The 21,382-nt window shown below is 41.1% G+C and overlaps 1 protein-coding gene across 8 annotated transcripts in view; it reads right to left on the bottom strand.

Annotated features, from left to right (window-relative positions):
• Positions 1 to 20,462, bottom strand: part of tmem94 (transmembrane protein 94) — a 43,004-nt gene extending 22,542 nt beyond the window's left edge. For 2 of the 8 annotated variants that reach the window (XM_086271269.1, XM_086271278.1), the window contains exons 1-12: positions 15,372 to 15,448; positions 13,450 to 13,569; positions 11,985 to 12,112; positions 11,552 to 11,688; positions 11,123 to 11,328; positions 10,254 to 10,405; positions 9,328 to 9,430; positions 9,140 to 9,226; positions 8,792 to 8,908; positions 6,160 to 6,216; positions 4,566 to 4,673; positions 69 to 242 (exon numbers count right to left, since the gene is read on the bottom strand). In XM_086271269.1, coding sequence (XP_086127395.1) covers positions 69 to 242; positions 4,566 to 4,673; positions 6,160 to 6,216; positions 8,792 to 8,908; positions 9,140 to 9,226; positions 9,328 to 9,430; positions 10,254 to 10,405; positions 11,123 to 11,328; positions 11,552 to 11,688; positions 11,985 to 12,112; positions 13,450 to 13,569; positions 15,372 to 15,440 — 1,458 coding nt within the window. In that variant the 5' untranslated portion in view covers positions 15,441 to 15,448. Of the gene's footprint in view, positions 1 to 68; positions 243 to 4,565; positions 4,674 to 6,159; positions 6,217 to 8,791; positions 8,909 to 9,139; positions 9,227 to 9,327; positions 9,431 to 10,253; positions 10,406 to 11,122; positions 11,329 to 11,551; positions 11,689 to 11,984; positions 12,113 to 13,449; positions 13,570 to 15,371; positions 15,449 to 16,277; positions 16,599 to 20,343 lie in introns of those variants that run through there. The other 6 variants (XM_086271271.1, XM_086271272.1, XM_086271275.1 and 3 more) reach the window with 6 other exon arrangements.
• Between the last annotated feature and the right edge of the window lie 920 nt (positions 20,463 to 21,382).

Below are 21,382 nucleotides of genomic sequence, written 5' to 3'. Positions count from 1 at the left end.
TGTTTTTTTATTAAACTCTAAAATTAATTTTGGGGGGCTAAAAGCTTTGCCTAAGAGAACAAACAAACCTCTTCCCTGTCATCATCCATCTCCATTTGGCAGTATGAGTTAACAGACATGTTGTCTCTGAGGTCATCTTGACTGTTGTGTGATGGTTCCACTCGTCCACTAAAGAACAGCACAGTCTCCGGACTGGGATTTGGCCACGAAAGAATACCCTGCTTGTCCACACAACATAGAACCTGCACGCAAAACAAAAGTACAGATTATATAAACACACACTTACAGAACAAAAAGCTTCCTGAGAAAATAGCTTTCAGTGATAAGAAGAGTTCTAGGCTTTTTAACCTCTATAAAGCGCTGGCTCAGGGAAGCATTGTTTGGTCACTACTTTAGGAATTCCAAAACAGTTCCAAATATCCACACAGAAGAGTTACACACACACACACACACTGTAGTATAGGACCCATGTGCCTAAATACGTACAATTTGAAATTGCATAAGGTCCACGTCCTCGAAAATATTTTAACAGTGCTGTGAGAAAGTATTTCACCCATTCATGATTTTGTATTGGTTTTTGCAATTTCATCACACTTACATGTTTCAGATCATCAACCAAGTTTAAATGTATTGGGCAAAGATAACCTAAGTTATTAAGGGAAAAAAGCTATCCAAACCTACCTAGTAATTGGTCTTAACTTAATAATAACTGGTTGTGCCATCCTTGGAAGCAATAACTATAATTATTGTATCCAAAAGATATTATTTAGAATCTGTTCATTATGTAGAGAGACAACACTGGTTCATCCCTTGCATTAGGTGGTTTTTTATGCTTGAATGATTCATAGGTCAGTGTTAATTGGCAAAAAACAAACAAACAAAAATATTCCTCTGAAAATGGTACAAGGACTGAAAAAGAAGGAAAAGTTTGAAAGACAATTTCTTCGGCGAAACAACTAGTAGCTCAGTGTTCCAACATTCGAAAGAAGGGACTGCTCTCACAGCTAGAGATTGACGAGGTACAACACAAATGCTACGGCAAGGAGGAGTCAGGACGCCAGGTCAGGGGGGAGATATCATCACCCCCACCCGAGATTGGGTACATAGCCCCAAGTGCGATAGGAGAAGGATCGTTGAGTGCGAGAGGAACTGACCTGAAAAATAGGATCATGGCCAAGCTTGAAACCTGGATCCCCCGTAGCCGGTTACCAAGATTACGTGAAGTAACCTCAGAAGGTCTGCTAGATGATGTTAATGCAGCACTACGGGCAATACCTACAACCACGATTACCGACACTAACAAGCTGATCTACAATACGGCAACAGTGATCAGTGAGATGCTTGGCTACAAGTTGAACAGCGACAAGGGGCAGTAACCTCCATGGAGAAGGAGGCTAGAGGGCAAGATCAAAGTAGCACGGAGGGAGGTTAGCCAACTAACGGAGTTGCAGAAAGGTGCGACAAATAAGGTGCCTAAGAAATACAGCAAGCTGTCCATACCTGAGGCCTTGGAAACTGCCAAGCAAAGACTCACAGCCTTGGCCAGCCGCTTGAGGAGGTACACCAGAGAGATAGAAGGCAGGAGAATAAACCAGCTGTTCTCCACAGAACCAGCAAAGGTGTACTCTCAGTGGCAAGGGAACAATAAGAGAACAGCACCACCAAGGCTGGAGACGGAGCAATACTGGAAGAGCATATGGGAGAAGGATGCAACCCATAACGGCAATGCTCAGTGGCTAGAGGATCTGAGGGCTGACCACAGCGACCTCCCTGAACAGGGTCCAGTAACCATCACAGTGGCAGATATCCAAGAAAGGGTCTCCAGTATGAAGAGTTAGACAGCACCAGGGCCCGACATGGTTCACGCCTACTGGCTGAAGAAGCTGACTGCACTCCACGAGCGTCTGGCAGCACAAATGAACCAGCTGCTAGTTAACGAGAGACACCCGGAATGGCTAACTGAAGGCCAGACGGTCCTGATCCCCAAGGACCCCAAGAAGGGACCGGTCCCCTCCAACTACCGACCAATAACCTGCCTCAGTACTACATGGAAGCTCCTGTCAGGCATCATATCGGCTAAGATGAACAGGCACATGGGTCAATACATGAGCGGGACACAGAAAGGGATTGGCAAGAATACCAGAGGCGCAAAACACCAGCTACTGGTATACAGAACAATCAGCCGAGACTGCAAGACCAGACTGACCAACCTGTGCACTGCCTGGATTGATTACAAGAAGGCCTTTGACTCAATGCCCCACAGCTGGATATTGGAATGCCTAGAATTGTACAAGATCAATGGGACCCTAAGAGCCTTCATCAGGAACTCAATGGGGATGTGGCGTACAACACTAGAGGCCAACTCCAAGCCCATAGCACAAGTCACCATCAAGTGCGGGATCTACCAAGGAGATGCTCTGTCCCCACTGCTGTTCTGCATAGGCCTGAACCCCCTCAGTGAGATCATTAACAAGACTGGCTACGGATACCGACTACGGAACGGAGTAGTTGTCAGCCACCTCCTGTACATGGATGACATCAAGCTGTATGCCAAGAGTGAACGAGACATCGATTCACTGATCCACACTACCAGGCTATACAGCAATGACATTGGAATGTCGTTGGGACTGGAGAAGTGTAGTCTGATGGTAACAAAGAGAGGGAAGGTAGTCAGAACTGAGGGGATTGAACTACCAGAAGGCAACATTGCAGACATAGAGGACAGTTACAAGTACTTGGGGATCCCACAGGCGAATGGGAACCATGAAGAGGCCGCTAGAAAAGCTGCAACCACCAAGTACCTGCAGAGGGTCAGGCAAGTCCTGAGGAGTCAGCTGAATGGTAAGAACAAGATCCGGGCCATCAACACGTACGCCCTGCCCGTGATCAGGTACCCTGCTGGGGTAATAGGCTGGCCAAAGGAGGAGATAGAAGCCACTGACATAAAGACAAGAAAGCTCCTTACCATGCATGGAGGGTTTCACCCCAAGTCCAGCACCCTGAGGCTGTACGCTAAGTGGAAGGAAGGGGGCCGGGGACTGGTGAGTGTCAGCACCACAGTCCAGGATGAGACAACGAACATCCAAGAATACATTGGGAAGATGGCCCCAACTGACCGAGTGCTCAGTGAATACCTCAGGCAGCAGAAACCCAAGAAAGAGGAGGGAGACGAGGAACCATCATGGAAGGACAGGCCCCTGCACGGTATGTACCACCGGCAGATAGAGGAGGTGGCTGATATCCAGAAATCCTACCAGTGGCTGGACAAAGCTGGACTGAAAGACAGCACAGAGGCACTAATCATGGCAGCACAAGAACAAGCTCTGAGCACAAGATCCATAGAGGCTGGGGTCTATCACACCAGGCAAGACCCCAGGTGCAGGCTGTGTAAAGATGCCCCAGAGACAATCCAGCACATAACAGCAGGGTGCAAGATGCTAGCAGGCAAGGAACGCCATAACCAAGTGGCCGGCATAGTGTACAGGAACATCTGTGCCGAGTATAACCTGGAAGTCCCGAGGTCAAAATGGGAGATGCCCCCAAGGGTGGTGGAGAATGACCGAGCTAAGATCCTGTGGGACTTCCAGATACAGACGGACAAAATGGTGGTGGCTAACCAACCGGACATAGTGGTGGTAGACAAACAGAAGAAGACGGCCGTAGTGATCGATGTAGCGGTTCCGAATGACAGCAATATCAGGAAGAAGGAACACGAGAAGCTGGAGAAATACCAAGGGCTCAGAGAAGAGCTCGAGAGGATGTGGAGGGTGAAGGTAACGGTGGTCCCCGTGGTAATCGGAGCACTAGGTGCGGTCACTCCCAAGCTAGGCGAGTGGCTCCAGCAGATCCCGGGAACAACATCGGAGATCTCTGTCCAGAAGAGTGCAGTCCTGGGAACAGCTAAGATACTGCGCAGGACCCTCAAGCTCCCAGGCCTCTGGTAGAGGACCCGAGCTTGAAGGATAAACCGCCCGCAGGGGCGTGCTGGGTGTTTTTTTTTTATTTATATATATATATATATATATATATATATATATATATATATATATATATATATATATATATATATATATATATATATATATATATATATATATATATATATATATAATTTTTATAAATAAATATAAAAAAATATATAAAAGTCACTCATTAATAAATAGCTGGAAAAGAAACGTGTAGTTGTAGCAGTAAACAGTGTGTTAAGTGGATGCATTGTTACTTGGATTCGGGTCAGGTAACTGGATGGTACCACACCTGAGAGCAGTTACTGTGTTCAGATCTGCACAAATGAACTGCATCAAGCAGGAAAACTAACCCGAGTTTGATTTAAATGGACTTAATACTGCAGGTATGAAAATACCCTAAGTTTACATAGAAATTTGATATGAGGTTAGCCAGCACAGATTAGGTGTTCTGTTCTATGATCATATATCAAAAGCTTACAGAACAGAGCTGCATATAATTTTATTCTATTTTTAATTTGATCTAGACGCAACATGAAATGCATTTTGGGTAGCATTTTTTTACCTAGATGTATTTGTCTAATGGCCTACAATACTCACTGTGACAGATCCCAGTGTATGTAAAAGGCTGGAAGTACAGCAGAGTGTCTGAGATTTTCCCTTCAGGACAGCAACCAGGTGTCTCCATACACATCGGAGCATCTCCTGCTTAAGTGAAAACACACACACAGACACACAGTTATCAAGAGAACTACTTACTACTAGATATCAAAAACCTAAATGCTTAAATACATGACTAAAATGTATGAGTCTTATGAGGAGGGGCAATATACATGTAGGAACACCAATCGCCTTTGGACCTCAGGTCGGGTGCTCCACTCCTGACTAGGGTGCCTGTATCCAGTAAGAAATACATAACAGACCTGCCTTTTCTCTATGCATAAATACCCCCCCCGTATCCCACCCACTAACCCAGATGCCAATATGAAGAGATAATCACTTTATTATTATTGTCAGTGGTCATAAACTTTATGCCTGATCACTGCATGTCAGAGAACTGAAGTGTATTGCAGAGATCTGAAGTGTCATTAGGTTCAGATCAGGAGCATGTTTAACAGAGAAACCTTCCTCTTGATGAATCTTCCTCTTCTACTAAGCTGTCAGATACCGTAATTAGATTGTCAGCAGAAGTAGCCACCCCAGTTCTCTTTCGTGAATGCAAATTTGTCCACTACACTTCCCTTTTCTATAGACATGTTCCCTACAAGTTTAAATAACAGATTGAGCTGCTAATGCGCAGGATTGACAGCCACAGAGGAGTTCAAAGTCTTTCATTGAACTCCCCTGCAGCTCACTGACCAGCATGTCTTCCAAACACAAAGTCAAACTTTATTTCATGAAATTAGGTGGAAAATATTTTCATGGTTCACTGTTGATAAGGAGAGGACACAAGGAGAGGAAACCTAATTTCCAGTCATGCAGTATAAGCAAAAAAGCAGAGGTGAAAGGTCCAACAAAGAGTCAGTGCCTCTCTTATCCTCAACACTTTCTATCATTTTCTCTGATTCAAACGCCAAATACTAAATGTTTGCAAAAAGACAGACTGGTGGCAGTTGTTACTGTCCAGTTATAACAGAAGACAATGACTGAGTTTGGTTAGAAGCTGTGTAAGGTGGTGGGAACAGAAGTAGTAACCATGGACATGAACACATAATCTTAAACACACAGGATAGATTATTGAAGGTAACTATTCGATGACAAAACAAATTTCCCACGTGTGGGACTAATAAAGGTTATCTTATCTTATAACGGGAGGCATCTGAGTGTAAAATCACATGAAGAGTTGCTTGGTCAAATTGTGTTGACTAATAATGTCCAAACAAAACCATTCAAAGAGAGGGAAATCACATGTACAGCATTTACAAACAGAAAGCAAAGTCAAGTATTTGGATGAAAGCAAAAAGCAAACAAAAAGGACACCGAATCTAATGTCTATGTAAGACATTCAGATGTAAGTGGGACTGAGGGTGAGAGGGGAAGGTGGAAAAGTAGCAAGAGCTATGTACAATGGTTCCACAGAAGGGTTGCAAACAAACGGGTAAAGACAGTGAGTGGGTTCGTTCAGGTGGATTTGGGAGCCAAGCAAGTTTAGGCGGGGGGAGAGAATGGGGTGTCAAACAGCATGAGGTTATACCTGGGAGGAAACCATCTCGGTGTAGCTGCTTAGAGTGTCCTCAGAGAACTTAGCAAGCTAGGGCAAGAGAAGAGTCTAGTTAAAACACAGAAGGAGGCTCTCACTGTGCCTCCTCTGTGTGGGATATGGTGTGTGTGTGTTTGTGTGTGCATGTGCACTGTTATTACTGAACTGAAGAAGAAAAACATCTGAAACAGTGTGCAGTGCAGACGATCAGAAGTTAGCAAACAGCAGACACAAAAACACTGGATAACCTATATTTGATGAGACGCCATGAACACTGGTCTGGGCCCTAAAGTGATGCCTTCACCTTTATCGTGCAATTTGCAGCAGACTAAATTCGAATTTTTACATTTTTACCAACACTTACATGCATTGCTCCTAATTAGATTCAGAATATGGGGCTGGTGGGGCTGCTCTGGCTTTGTGAGTTAGAAGTCCAACTTGAAGTCCAAATTCTGACATCTGATGCACCAACACTCAGCCAACATTCCTTTGACAGGTTCAACTACTGAAACCTTCAAAGGCACATTACTTCCATCTTTATGACCAAAGCCTGGTATTGTTATTGCTGTTTAATCACAAACATTTCACCACAAAAAAGCCTGATATCGCATTTTGAAAGGAAAAAATAAACTATATATGACCTAGACATCTACCAAATATTGACTTTAGAAAGATTTAATCTGTGTACCATTTAGATCTATTTTAGAACCTTTGTCAGAAGAAAATTTGGTGAATGGTTGAAATTAGCTTCAAAGCCTCAAAAGATGATTTTTCACCTTTTCAAACAAATTTACACTTAAAGGGTATGTTTTTAAAGGCTATGACTGGCCACCCAGAGTTGTTGTCAGCCATTAGATATTACCCTTACTGTGACGGATAAACTTTTGTCAATACAGGTAAGAGTGTAAGAAAAAGTGTGATCTCATTGACTATTTACTGTGATAGAATTTGTCAGCCATTATGTCACCACAAGACTGTTTATATATTCCTATTTCTTAGTATTTACCCTCAAAACCACCAACTGAGTTGCAGTGCTGCTGGTAGAAGCAACATTTTGACAATAAAAAGGTGAGAAAATCATCCATTAACAGAAAATTAACTCATGCTCAAGTTTAATGCAGACAATAAGAAGTTATACTACGTCCACTATAACTTCACAGATGAAATAATGTTCATTTATACTAAACAGCTGTATTGGGGTCTCATCCGTGCACAAACACATGTATCAACAGTGGGGTCATTGAGCAAACTACTGTTGCCAGCCATTACCGAAACTGCTAAAGACAGCGTTCTCCATCACAAAAGCTATTGATGAAATTGATTTTGGAAGAATGAAGTCCATTCCTTCAGTAGAATTTGGAGAAGGAATCCGAAGGTGCATTAAAGTTATTCTTGACACACATGACTGAATTTCATTTAGTCATTTATCGCTATCTAAAAGCATTACTCCAACAGTTTTACACTGTAGTTCTACTCAGTGTGTCTGTGTCTGTGTCCCTGAAGGACTTGTTGAGAAAAAAGCATTGGTGTTATTATCAGGGTTTGAAGAGTTCTAGAAATAATAGTTATAGATTTATTCACCTTTGAAATCCGATGTGTCTGCTTCTTTGCAACCTCTGTTCAACTGTCTGCATGAAGTTAAAATTTGGTTATCACATAATTTTCTTACACTGAATGAGAATAAGACCGAAATCATTGTTTTTGATAGTCACACTCCGCCAGACCAGTTAGCTGATGGCCTAGGTCCTCTTGCTAGCCATTTCTCGCTCACTGTAAGAAACCTCCGAGTGTTCCTGGATGGCGCTTTTAAACTTGAGAAACAGGTCTCCACTGTGGTAAACAACAGCTTTCACCAGTTGCGTCAGATATCCAAAGCAAAGCTGTTCCTACCTCTAAAGGACCTTGAAAAGCTTATCCACGCATTTATCACATCCAGACTGGACTACTGTAACTCCCTCTACAGCCTCCAACATGCTTCAGTTAGTTCAGAATGCAGCTGCGCGCCTCTTAACAGGTACGAGAATCTATGAACACATCACTCCAATTTTAGCCAGCTTACATTGGCTCTCTGTTAAATATCGTATAGATTTTAAAATTCTTTTGTTCACTTTTAAAATTCTAAATAATTTAGCACCCAGCTATCTTTCCGAACTCCTCCACTTGTACAATCCCAATAGAGCACTAAGATCGTCCAATCAGATGCTCCTAGCACAACCTAGGTCTCGACTGACGTTGAGAGGCGACCGGGCCTTTGCAACCATAGCACCTAGACTCTGGAATAACCTCCCTGTTCATATTCGTACCATCTTTTTACTTTGGCTTTTGATTCTAACTAGTTGGTTGTTATCTGGCTTGTTGTGTTGTCACCTATTGTTTCCTGCCCTGTTTTCTTATTGTTTATTTTAATTGTCTCATGCTTTTACTGACTGTGAAGCACTATGGTCAGCTTTGTTGTTTTTAATATGTGCTATATAAATACATTTTGATTTGATGTGTTCTTTTAGACCTGTTACTAAAAGTAAAAAAAAAAAAAAAATCACTGATAATAACTGAAGCCTTTTCTCCTGTCATTGCATGTCACATTTGTGTGTGTGTTTGACCGTGTCCCTGTGTGCATGTCCCTTACCAGGCCAGCTGGTGACACACGGCTGAACTCGGCGAGGACCCTGGCCTCTCCGTAAGCATTCACCAGCACCCACATAATAGGAAAGAGCAGGGGCAAAATGGGCAGAACACCCATTAGCTGAAAAAACAAGTCATACACACATTTCTGTCCAGTCTTTTTCGCTTTCAAGAATATTCTTAGTACAATCATTATGTTTGGTGCCAACACAGAACAAACTGTTAGGAAAGTTTATTATCAATAGTAATCACAAAAAACACCTTTACATACACACTGGTTGGCTGTGTCCCTACATCACTAATACATTACAGTCTTTGCTGTCTGCACATTTACTGCTTTGAATTATTTTACCTGAAGCTGAACAAAATTGTAGCATCTAGGAGTGAGGCTGGGGGCAGTAAGAAGAAAGCGAACAGTGTTAACAAGCAGGAATGCCACCTAGAAGAGGGGAGCAAAACACACATAAGACTGCACATATTTACATGTTCATGTTCAAATACAATGCAGAATACATTAGGAAGAACACACCAACTACTCACCAGTACAACAGGACAGACTAGCTTGGTGATAACCGACTGTACTGTAAATCTCTCATTATCGAGCACAGTGACTGGGCGAGACAGGGCCAACTCCAAATTGTTCCTGTTGGATAAAAGACAGACAGAAATACAAATGATTTTACCAAAGTTTAACAACTTTTTTCCATTACCATTCATTCCCATTGATACTCTTCTTATGTTCATCATCATTCTTCATCTGTGAGATGTTATGGTTTCTTTTCATTACATCATAGTCACATGACAGCAGTATAGCCAATTAACTTTTGTCAATATGGGTACGAGCGCAAGCTAATGTTCAAATAAAATGTCACAATTGAGAAAAAGTGTGATTTCTTAATATTTACTTTCCAAAAGCCACAGACTGAGTTGCAGTACTGTTTCCTGAAGCAACGTTTTGATAATAAAATGGTCAGAAGAAAATTAACTCAAGTTTGATGCAGATCCAGGATAACAGGATCAAAGTTATACTTACCTCCACTATAATTTCACAGATGAAATAATGTCCATTTATACTAAACAGCTGTATTGTGGTCTCATTCGGGCACAAACAAATTTATCATCAGTCTTCTGGGTTATCTAGCAAACTGCAAATGGGAAGCATTGCTCCTTTTGGAGAACAGTAACTTTGCTGTTTATTTTTCTGTTATGGTGGGCAGATGAAGATTTGCCCTTTTGACCTTTTAAACAGCACACTGGTGCATTAATGTGCATAACCTAATGTTAACCTAAGGTGAATGTCATGTATGTATGTTTTGCTTCCATCCCACCAAAAAAATGCATATGTACATGAAAGACTGTATAATACTTTTAACATTCATTTTTAATATTTGAGGATATTAGAAGTAATTCCAATATTTGGTTTAAAAAACAAAAAACAAAAAAATAAACATGGCTATGTTCCCTACCTTATCGTGTCCAGGACTGGAGTACAGACCACTCTGAAGAGGCGGTGTTGCTGGGGGCTCTGGGGTCCTCTTTTCTCATTGGCCCGTGGTGAAGGAGGAGGGGAGAATGGTGGGAATAAATCTCCTGGTTCAAGCACAATGTGCTCATCATCCTGAGGAGGAAAAATGAAAAGAAAAAAAAAAAAGAACAATTATAATTTCTGAGATACCAGATACCGGTCTTACTGACAGGTTAAGGACCTTCTATGGCCCTGTCAGCTCTCCTAGATTTAACCACCTGTCTGCTGCACTGTCAATCATAGTCTCAAGACTATGCTGCGAGACACAGCAAACCTTTTAGCAAAAGAAAGTACTGATGTGGCATCCTAGAGGAGTTGGACCTCCTGTGAAACATGTGTATGGTGCAGGTATCGTCTCGTGCTTCCAGTAGAAAAGATGAAAACTCAGCAAAGCATCCAGTCAGAAAATGATGATGAGGGGAAAAAAGGTCAGAGGTCTCCACCTGTAAAACTATTTATTTTTTTGCCTCCATTTTCATAAACAGTGTAAAAAACAATGTATTAAATAGAATTTTTTACACAAACTAATAACAAAAATATCCTGTCCATCCTTTTTACCACATATCATACAACAATGCATTAGTTTTGTCTAAATGTGGCTGATAAACTTCCAGTTGATGTATTTGTTATTCCTACCAGCAGAGGAAATACCGGGTGAGATTGTGTCTAATACCTAAATACAGGCTTAAGCTGCCGATACAAATTGTGATACGTGTTGCTTTTTAAAGCTTTTGAAAATTGTTATTTACTCAAAAAAATAGATACTATCTTACAAAAGTATACTACAGCTTACAGTAAATGCAGACTAACCTTAATGCCTCTAAGTGATGCAAAGGCCTCTTGACCAGGTCTCAAAGCAATGATATCGCCTTCCACCAGTAGACTAACAGGCAGGTTAACCAGCTGAGAGTCACGATAGGTCCAGTGAAGGGACCACGATGGGGATGAGGGTGTGTAAAGGTCAGGGTAGAGAGATGAAGGCCATTTCACTTCACCAACACAGGCTGACAAGTAATCTAGGATAATGAATTACAAAATTGAGGACTCATTTAGAGAACAAAAGAAGAACTAACATGACAGACTAACTCTTGTTAATGAAATAGGATTTGAAGAAGGTAAAACAAAAAACAATTACAACAACAACAAACAAAACTAAACAAACAAATGCGACTTTTACAGAGAATACAAGTTCCTCAATTCTTCTGTGTTTGCAGTAATGCAGTCATGAGCCTTACTCACCACTGAGCTGTGTGATGATGGCCTTTAGGCGCCATATCATCTCATTTCGCTTCAGTCTCTCCTGGCGTCCACCCAGACACAGGTTCAGCACCAAGAGGAGAAGGAGAGCAGCGGCATTCAGGAGCTCTATACCAGCACTGTGGAGGTGAAGACAGAAGACCACAGCTATGAATGAAAGATCAAAGAATACAGTGATGAAATATCTCTCATCATGGTGGACGAGGGAGATGCATTTCTCAATTACCTGGCTGTGCTAAACATTTTTAATGCAAACTAACTAGAATTTCAACCAGTGCTTTTTTTTTGGAAAGGATGCTATCTTGTAGAGAATCCCTCATGTGCCGAGAAGAAAGCTCTCAAAGCACTGACAGCTATGTGGACTTACCACCGTGTGGAGGTGAAGAATAAGACATCCCAAAAAGAGGTTACATACCTCCCCTTCGGCTGGCTACCATGGCAACAGACGAGTCCCACCACCACCAGCAGAGTGAGAGCAGCACCCGGCCAATGGACACAAGAGTGACGATTACCATGGTAAAGGAAGCTATTTTGCCACTGTTCCTATGGAAATGTCCCCAAAACAAAAGCAAGTAAGCACAACAATATACAACATGTTACATTACAAAGTAGTGTGCCTACACAGAGCACATGTGTATGTACACAGAGCCTCACAAGTATGTAAGGCTTATAAATAAATAAATAAATATTTATTTATTAGGGGCGCAACGATACTCGTATCGATATTGAACCGTTCGATACAGTGTTTTCGGTTCGGTACGCATATGTATCGAACAATACAACATTTTAAATTTATTTTATCAACTTTCCTTCTGACAATGCTGTAAGTGGATCTGCGTTCGACTACTCCGCCTAGGCTGCACTGTCCAGTGCAGATCCACTGAGTGCAGCACATGCTAGCAAGACGGAAGCTAAGCTCGTTGCAACATGGCAACTGCCTCAACGCTACCCGAAATTGAACCTCCCCCACCCTCATTCAGATCTGGCCTTTGGAACTATTTTGGTCTTCAAGTTAAGTATGACCCTGAAGGTAAGCGCGTCATGGACTAAAGTAAAACAGTATGTTGGATGTGCCACGCAATGCTCAATTACATGGGTGGGAGCTAGTGTGTTAGCGCAGTTAGCTCGTTAACGTTTTGGCCGTCCAGCCCCACGCACGGGGCGATCCGCGGTAGCTCGTTAACGGAGATTTGCCGTGTTGTGGCGTTAATGTCATTTTAACGAGATTAACCTGAAAGCACTAGTGGGAACACAACGAATATGACTGCACATTTACGCCGACATCATCCTAGTGCAAAGACAAGTGGAAGCAGACAAAAACAACAAGCACGCATGCTACAAACTTTACCCGAGTCATTTAGACAGCCGTTAGCACAGGATTCTCTTCATGGGGACCTGATATGTTTAATATGCTGCTGAGAATATAGCCCAGAAGAAGCGTATAGTATAGCTTTTATTTTGGAAAGAGCCATTTCTCTGTAATAAACTCTTTTCCAAAGATGAGGGATTCCTCCATCAGATAGATTTATTTTTTATCCCTTTGTTGTTTCAGCAACATTAAATTTAAAAACTGTACTTTTGAGTTAAAATATATATTTATAATTTTAATAAATGACAAATTAAAAAAGCATGAACATTTTTTTGTATCGAAAAAATATCGAACCGTGACACCGAGTCACCGTGACAGCTCCTTTTTGGCACGAACAGAAAACAGCAGTGAAGTTGTTAACCTCACCAGGTACCGCCATCCAAGGAATAGTGCATACATATGTAGCATAATTTACAGATATAGCCACATATATGGAAAATCCAAAACGGGGAAATAAGGTTCTAAAGTAAGGACCACTGGTTTAAAAGTGTAGACACAAGTGTGTGCGTACCAGCACAGATGTTCGTCTGCATGCAACTCTCTGATGCTGTTCCAGCAAGCTGCTTAACTGGTCCCGGAGCTTCTCAAGAGCCTGGCCAGTTGAAAGGCCCAGAGTCACAGCATCCTCCTCCTGGAAGAACAACAACAAAATAAAACAATCCAGTCATTTTACTGGTCGATTTTAAAAAAGAAAAAAAAAAATCCTTTGTTTCACCATTAGTCTTGATGCTGGGTATCAAAAATTCTAGAAGTCCCACAGGTAGGCTTGATTAGCCTTGGGGGAGTCGGGGAGTGGGCAGAGGGAAGGGTTAGGAGCAGTGTGTGAATAAAGAGTTTACAACATTAAACCTATGCAGCCCGCAATTGTTCAGTAAAAAGCATGATAAAACAACAGCGGCAGTGATAATAACATTGGCATAGTTGAATATGGAGCTGGAGTCTGTTTACACAGCATGAGGCGCAAAGAGGCAGCACCCTTACTGAGATGGTGAGCTCAGGTAGATGGAAGAAAGCATGTTTCTAGCGTCCAAAACAGCAGCGCTGTTCCTGTAGCCAACTTTAAAACCTTTAATTTGAAACAGCTAGCGGGAATCCTTCATCAAATCACCTGATCAACAAAGTCCGACTTGGGAAAAAAAACAAAATTTTTTGCTGCTTCATACACTGCTGTTTGTTTTACACAGCAGTAAACCAGTTGTATTAAAATATGCAGATTAACCAAGTCTGACACCATGTTTAAATTATACAGCTTCCAGGCTGACGGCCGACAGCAGAAAGTATGAGGGTAAATATGCTGCAAAATGCCAGAGCTTATAGAATAAAGAAAAAATTGAGAATTTCAAAAACCACAATTATTAGCACAATTATAACCACTGGACATGGGAGTATAGAGGGTGTCTGGGGAGCGTGAGTGTGTGTACGGTGTTCATTTCTGTGTCTCTACATGTTGGATGAGTGTGTGAGCATTTGTATATGTGTGCATGAGGGAGTGAATGCATTCTTGTGTGCCTGTTTGTCCGTGTCAGGTCTTACACTCCACCTCTCTTACAACATATCTTAGAATATCTCAGGCGCCCTGGGGGTGAGGGCCTATGAGGTGTACAAACAGGTATTCACAGACACACCATATTATTTGGCTGCTGCCTCTAAATATATTTTGCATTATTAGTACTGTGTGCTGTTCAGTAACATTTATTATTTATTGTTATTTATGCATATGTCGGTTCTTGCTGTTGTTTCTCTGCTGTGTTATTTTTTCCAGCAGTTGTTGAAGCAGATTGTGATTACAATAACACTAAATAAAAAAGATCCTAACAAAATATCACCATCAAGTGGACCATTAAAGTAAATGTCATGATGGTCCACTAGGGAAAGTAAATCTGTTGGCCATTTTTTGGTCTTCAGACAACAATTCTGCCAGACAGGACAGAATAAACACAATTATTCCACTATTGATTGAAAATTAGCTCTTCTTTATTTGAAAGTTTCAAACTCTCAAAAACATGTTTAGCCCCATTTTCTGTCAGTACGGAACGTTATGACACCAGGTGGGTTGGTTGCAGTCAATAGACACTTTTGTGTTGTCTCTTGCTGCAACAATCAGTTTTATGTTAAAACCAAGGACATACTCTGCACTGAAACAGGGAAATCCACCTGTTAACCATAATGTTCGGGCTTGTAATGCACCTTATAAATGAGGACTGTGTGGAGAAGAGCCTGTTTGAGTCAGGTGACAGGTGGTTCACCGGACCGACAACCCTGATTAAGAAAATTATTTTTCCTCATCTAGTCGATTGTACCAATCAGCTGATGCAATCAGTTCTATTTTATGCAATAAAATAGTCTCTCTTTTCCTACGCACATCAATCTAGTTGACAACAAAACAGCTTTAATACATGCACATCACACCATAAACATGACTATCTTTCTTACCAAAGCACGGTCAGGAATCCCATAAGCACGTGTGCTGGGAAAATTAGAGCTTTTTTCCTCTCGTGTCATCTCACTGACTGGATTGCTTCATTTTAGAAATGAGGAAAAGCGAAATGGAAGTGAAGGATAGAAGGATCGATGTGGAGATTTTGTTTGTTTTCCTGCAGACAGCATGTTCGAACGTGTTTCTGCAAGAAACATTCTTGTGGTGTGATGCACTGGTAGAGAGACTATTTTACTGCATAAAATAGTGCTGAACAGATTTTGCACTCATTTTTGAAGCCAGGGGCAGCACAAAAGTGATCCCTTTAGACTGATTTTTTTTTGTCTTTAATTTCCCCTGAGTTATTGGTTCTGTTACTAGCTAGCTAAAATAAACTAATGTGAGTCTTGACATCAACAACCACCCAATCCGGTGACATGACGTTCCATGCTAACAGAAGATGGCACTAAACATGTTTTTAAAAAGTTGACTTCAAGCACTTATTTCTTATATCCAGCTACAGACAGTGTTACATCTATGTCTGTTTCTGAAAGCAGGGCTATATTGTGCCTTTATACAATTTGTGTTTTGTTTTCACTTTAATGCAAAAATGTTATCACTTACTCCGAGTTAGCAAAATTCTAATATTTTATTAGCCTGTTACACATATACATCTCTGTGTTGTATCCAACACACTTCTGGTATCACAGTGGTTTCTGTTTATAGGTCTGCAGAAAAATTGCTCTCTCTGAAGAAGCAAAAAACCTTGGAAAAACAAGACCCCATGGTAGATGATGTTACAGCAAGGCAGTTAATCTCCTGAGGTCACTCTAAACACCAAGGTAGCTGTCTATTAAAACAGCATCCACACAGGAAACATTTACGTTCCAAAGGCATTTGCTAATCTAAGCAACCAGACTCACCTGTCTCTTATCCCTTGGCTCCATGGCAACCACAACCACTCTACATGCTCTGCTCCTTGTTAGGCAAAGATGTGGCAAATTCTGTCAGTTCTGCCACACAAAGTCCAGCTCTAGATGCTACACATCTTTGATTCCAGCAGCTGTAGATCAAGTGGCTAAGATGCGCACAGAGAAAGCAGTTCTCTGCCTGTTAAGACTTCCTGCACTGCGTCCTTTGCCAGTGTGACAGAAGAAAAGTGGAGAACTCTCTCTGGGATATCTGGTTTTGTTTACTTCCTCAGGTGCTGCACAGGAATCGCGTCATAACGTTGATGCAGAGCCCTGTGAATAAAATGCAAAGCACATGAACAAAAATGTATATCTAACTGGAATGTCATCAACATAGATGACATGAATAACACCTTGGTGTCATTTGGTGTATAAAGTCCAGGAAACATCACCCAGTGTTAGCATAACAGCAGTACTGACAATCAGACTGCACCATAGAATCTACTCACCTTGAACACAAGCAGTTTCAACTGACACAAAACCCCAGAGTCAGCAATCTCCTTGGCAAAGAGTTGAGAGTGGTGAGCCAATCGAACAGGCAGACAGACTGAAGGGTGGAGGGAGGAATGCCCAATATATTCCCTGGACTTGGACAGCAACAGTCTTTCTGACACCACCATCAGAGAGTCTAGCTCCACAGCCACATTACTGGCCTCGTGGATTAGTTTGTTGAGTGTGTTGGTGTTGGTTGATTGGTTGTAAGGTGAATAAAGTGCTTTAAGTGTACATAATAAAGCCCTGTAGTCTAAACCTCTTTGAGTGGTCAGTATGAGTAGAAAAGCAGTGTATAAATGTGAGAACATTGTATCTCTGGAAACTAATGGGAAGAGAAGAAACATGCTAGTAGGGCTGGGTGATATGAGAAAAATCTAATATCACGATATTTTTTTGGCTACACCACGACACATATAGCAATATGTTTAAATAAACTTCAAAAATAAATATTATTTTCAACAATATAGTGCCTAAAATTACACTCATTCAAATCGACCATCCAAGGTTTTCTTCTACTTTGAATACAAAACATTTGAATCAATTTAAATGTTTTATCCTAACCATTTTTTAACCATCAGTTTTTCACAAATGACAATACTGTCACAGTAAGTCTCTTTCTGTGGTCAACACCAGACCTTTAACAAACTAAAGATCATAGCAACAAAAAAGGACATCAAGCAATAATTGAATAAAACAACTGAAAATAAACGGATGCTCTTTTGTGCTTGTAACATATAAAAATTGTAAAATAAAACACGCGATGACCTCAATTTACAGTAACTATAGTAACTATTAAAACGACTGAACAAGAATAGTCCAGGGTATCACAGCTGGTTTGTTTAACGTTTTCTTTGGTTTACGGGAGATGGTGACATGCAGAGTTTAAAACATTCTTCATTTGGATGACTTTTCAGCTGGTAGAATAATTTCGTGATATTGCTCTCTTTTTATAAATAATAAATAGTTTTACGGCATGTTTTGCAAATTATTGCATTTTGTTCTGCATCATCCCCGTGAAATCCAAATGACAGCAAGTGTCAGTCCCCCGCTCGTCTGACGCTCCCACTGACGCCAAATTTTTCCCCAATCTGGTAGTATATAAACAGGCATGCTCAGCACAGTGTGCCAGGTAGAAAACTTTCCAATTGGGACGGGGGAATTAATGATGCATTCCCAGCGTGTGAGAGAGAAAAAAAATTTCACAGTGGCAATGGCAATTTATCCTCGATGGTTACGATAAAGCCAACTTAACCATTGTACGTGGAAAAAATTTGATATATCGCCCACCCCTACATGCTAGTGAAGGCATCTACGTGTTTATCAGAGAACCTCTTTTAAACATTTCTGCCTTGCCAAGTAGCTGTGAAATAACTCCTGCTACTTATACTGCATCTCCTTGATACTGACATCATCATACTTTTTGGTATAGTTTATTTTTATTCTTAGGCTTGATGTGAAACTTAACATGTAAACAAATGACAAAAGTGAACACTCATCTCTGCACGCATGCCAAATATCTATGATTGTGCAAACTTGTCTCCATAGACGTTATGGATAAACAATGGAAAGACTGTTCATCTGTATGTCCACATCCACAGCAATGCATAATCTCTGCATACTACTGCTGAAATGGTCGCCCCCTCGGCCTTTACCTAAACAACCACTTTCAGCAGCGACCATTTAAGGGGTCACCACAGTAATTATCTGCCTCTTTGCATTCTCTACTGTCACCAGAGCCCTTTTCGTGTCTTCCTCCACTACATCCATGAACTCTCTTACCTAGCAAATCCAAATTCAACATCCCTTGTCCAGTATATTAATAATCCCTCATCTGTACATCTTCAAACCATCTCAACCTTGCCTCTCTTAACTTTGTCCCAAAACTGCTCAATCTGAGTCGTCCCTCTAATATACTCATTTCTAATGCTGTCAATACTTGCACTGAAAATGTTAACATCTTCAGTTCTGCCTGGGTGATAGACTGGCTACTTGTCCTGGGTGTACCTTGCTACATACCCAAAGTCAACTGGGATAGGCTCCAGTCGACCTTACTCCACAAGCCGTGGCAATGAGGCATTGCTAAACAGAATTCTGCCAACATTTTCCCCCTATGCATTCATCTTTAGTAGGCTTGATTACTGTAACAGCATCTTTACAGGTCTACCTAAAAAATCAGTCAGACAACTACAGCTCATTCAGAACTCTGCTGCTCGAGTCCTCACTAAGACCAAAAAAGTGGACCACATCAGTCCAGCTCTGAGGTCCTTACACTGGCTGCCTGTCCGTCAGAGGATAGACTTTAAAGTTCTGATGCTGGCCTATAAAGCTCTGAATGGTTTAGGACCAAAATACATCAATGACCTCCTGACCCAGTATGAACCATCCAGATCCCTCAGGTCATCTGGATCCGGTCTTTTATCAGTTCCCAGAGTCAGAACCAGACACGGAGAAGCTGCATTCAGCTTTTATGCTCCTTATATCTGGAACAAACTCCCAGAAAGCCTCAGATCAGCTGAAACACTCAGTTTATTTAAATCCAGGTTGAAGACTCACCTGTTCTCAGCTGCATTTGAATAAAGCACCAAATCCACACTTTAAGCTTAAATTTCAAAACTTACATTTAACTACTGATTTTATCTACTGTTCTGATTTTATCTGTTTTGATTTTATATACTGTTGTTTGTTTGTTTGTTTGTTAATTAGTTAGTTAGTTTATTTGCTTGTTTTAATCAATTTTAAATCATGCTTTTTATTTGTTCTTGTTTCTAATGTCTCTGTAAAGCACTTTGAATCACCTTGTTGTTGAATTGTGCTATACAAATAAACTTGCCTTGCCTTGCCTATTTGTGAAGTAAATCGTAAACCGTAGCTGGCGGTTTCAAAGACTTTTGGTAGATTTTATCCACACATAACGATCGCGTTGACACAAATATGACCAAAAGAGAAAGACGGAAAAATACAAAAGTCAGAATTCTGAATTTGACTTAAAGTAAAATCGTCGCAAAACAAGTGAAAACTCTTATTTGTCGTATGGCTTTACGGGCTCTAGCAACTTTACAGAATGGGTATGAATAAGCTCACGTACACCTTGAGAGCTGTACTTAAAGCATAACCCCTAACACTAACCCAGCCTACAGCTCCAGCATGAAAGCTGTAAAAGCATGTCAATTTGTCAAATCACAATACTTCGCACCAATGAAAATCTTATCGCGGAGAACGACAATAGTCGGTGTTTTCACAAGCACCTCTCAAAGGTCAACAAAGCGACATGTCGTGAGTCACATTAGCTATAAATGAAATGTTCTGCTGAAAACGCAGCTATCACAAGACTAGTCTCGATTTGAGCTTTTAATCGATCTATCTTCTTTAAAAGCAAAGCTGTTGTCAGGCCACATATCTCCTTACCTCCATCTCAGAGGCAGATGCTACCGCAACACAGGCGTTGTTTAAACTACACTTCACCGCTGCAATATTCATCATATCACACTGAGTGGGTGTACATTATTAATATATAAGCACTCACCTTTCCTCATTTTCGAGTCTCTCTGCACATCCTGAAAAAACACCTTTTTCTCTCCATATAAACACACTTCAGATGCTTCACTGTGCAGCAGCAGCCATGTTGGAAAGCGTTCAGCTAGGAGGAAGGAAATAATGTGTACGTGCGCGCGTGCGTGCGTGTTCTTCTTCTTTTGTTTTTAAAGGCAGCTTGCATCCAACAATGTTGCACTATTGCCATCTCTTGGGCTATACTGCTACGTCACTTTTATTTCCTTAATAATCAGCTCTGCACATTAGGAGAGTCCAGGTCTTACAGTATAATACTCATGTATTACTGTAATCCTTATACAGTAACGTTAGTTAGTGACTGAGCATCCCGGTGACTTTCTCTTGATTCCTGTAATCAGGGTGAATTAGTTACGGATTAGAGTAATTTACCGAAAAAGTACTGCGGGATGCTCGGGTCCTTCGGTGGGTTTGTCCAGTTTACCGAAAAACACCTCAGCTATAATTTTGAAACAGTCGGTCGTGGTTTTGGAAAGTAAACACTTGACCTCTCAGCATCCCCGCTCTATCTGCCATTAGATAGGCAGGTTTCTCCGTGACTGCAGCTGTCAGTTATGTTGACGTTGGACCCCAATTTAACAGCATTATGGTAGTAATTAGAATCAAACTTATGAGAAAGGACACCCCTTGAACACAAATCAGCGTGATGAAAACTACTGATAATGCAAAACAAAATCTTTGGGAACTTTTTTCTTTTATTTTTATTTTAGTCTGACCCCAGTGCCCTCCGCTAACCTAGAGAAGGCGAGGTTTTAGACCTATACTGAAGCCAGACACCAGGGGGCGATAGAGATGTTTTGGCTTCATTTTCGGGGATCTATTAGGTAGTCCATGTTTTCTGCAGTCATTGGTAATAACTAACTCATAAATTACAGCAACTATTTATTTAAATGAATCTAATTCAGCTACTTTTAAACTTTTACACTTCTTCCAAAGACCAGACTATTATAAGAAGAGGGTAATTCTTGAAAATCCCTGGCCCCATTTAATCCTCT

This window comes from Aulonocara sp. 'chitande type north' Nkhata Bay, linkage group LG18 (genome assembly GCF_057382095.1).
Source record: "Aulonocara sp. 'chitande type north' Nkhata Bay isolate Kocher_YH1m ecotype deep benthic linkage group LG18, A_spYH_male_GT1.1, whole genome shotgun sequence".
Classification (NCBI taxonomy): domain Eukaryota; kingdom Metazoa; phylum Chordata; class Actinopteri; order Cichliformes; family Cichlidae; genus Aulonocara; species Aulonocara sp. 'chitande type north' Nkhata Bay.
Note: the sequence above shows the minus strand (reverse complement) of the source record. Positions and strands in the feature narration are given on the sequence as shown.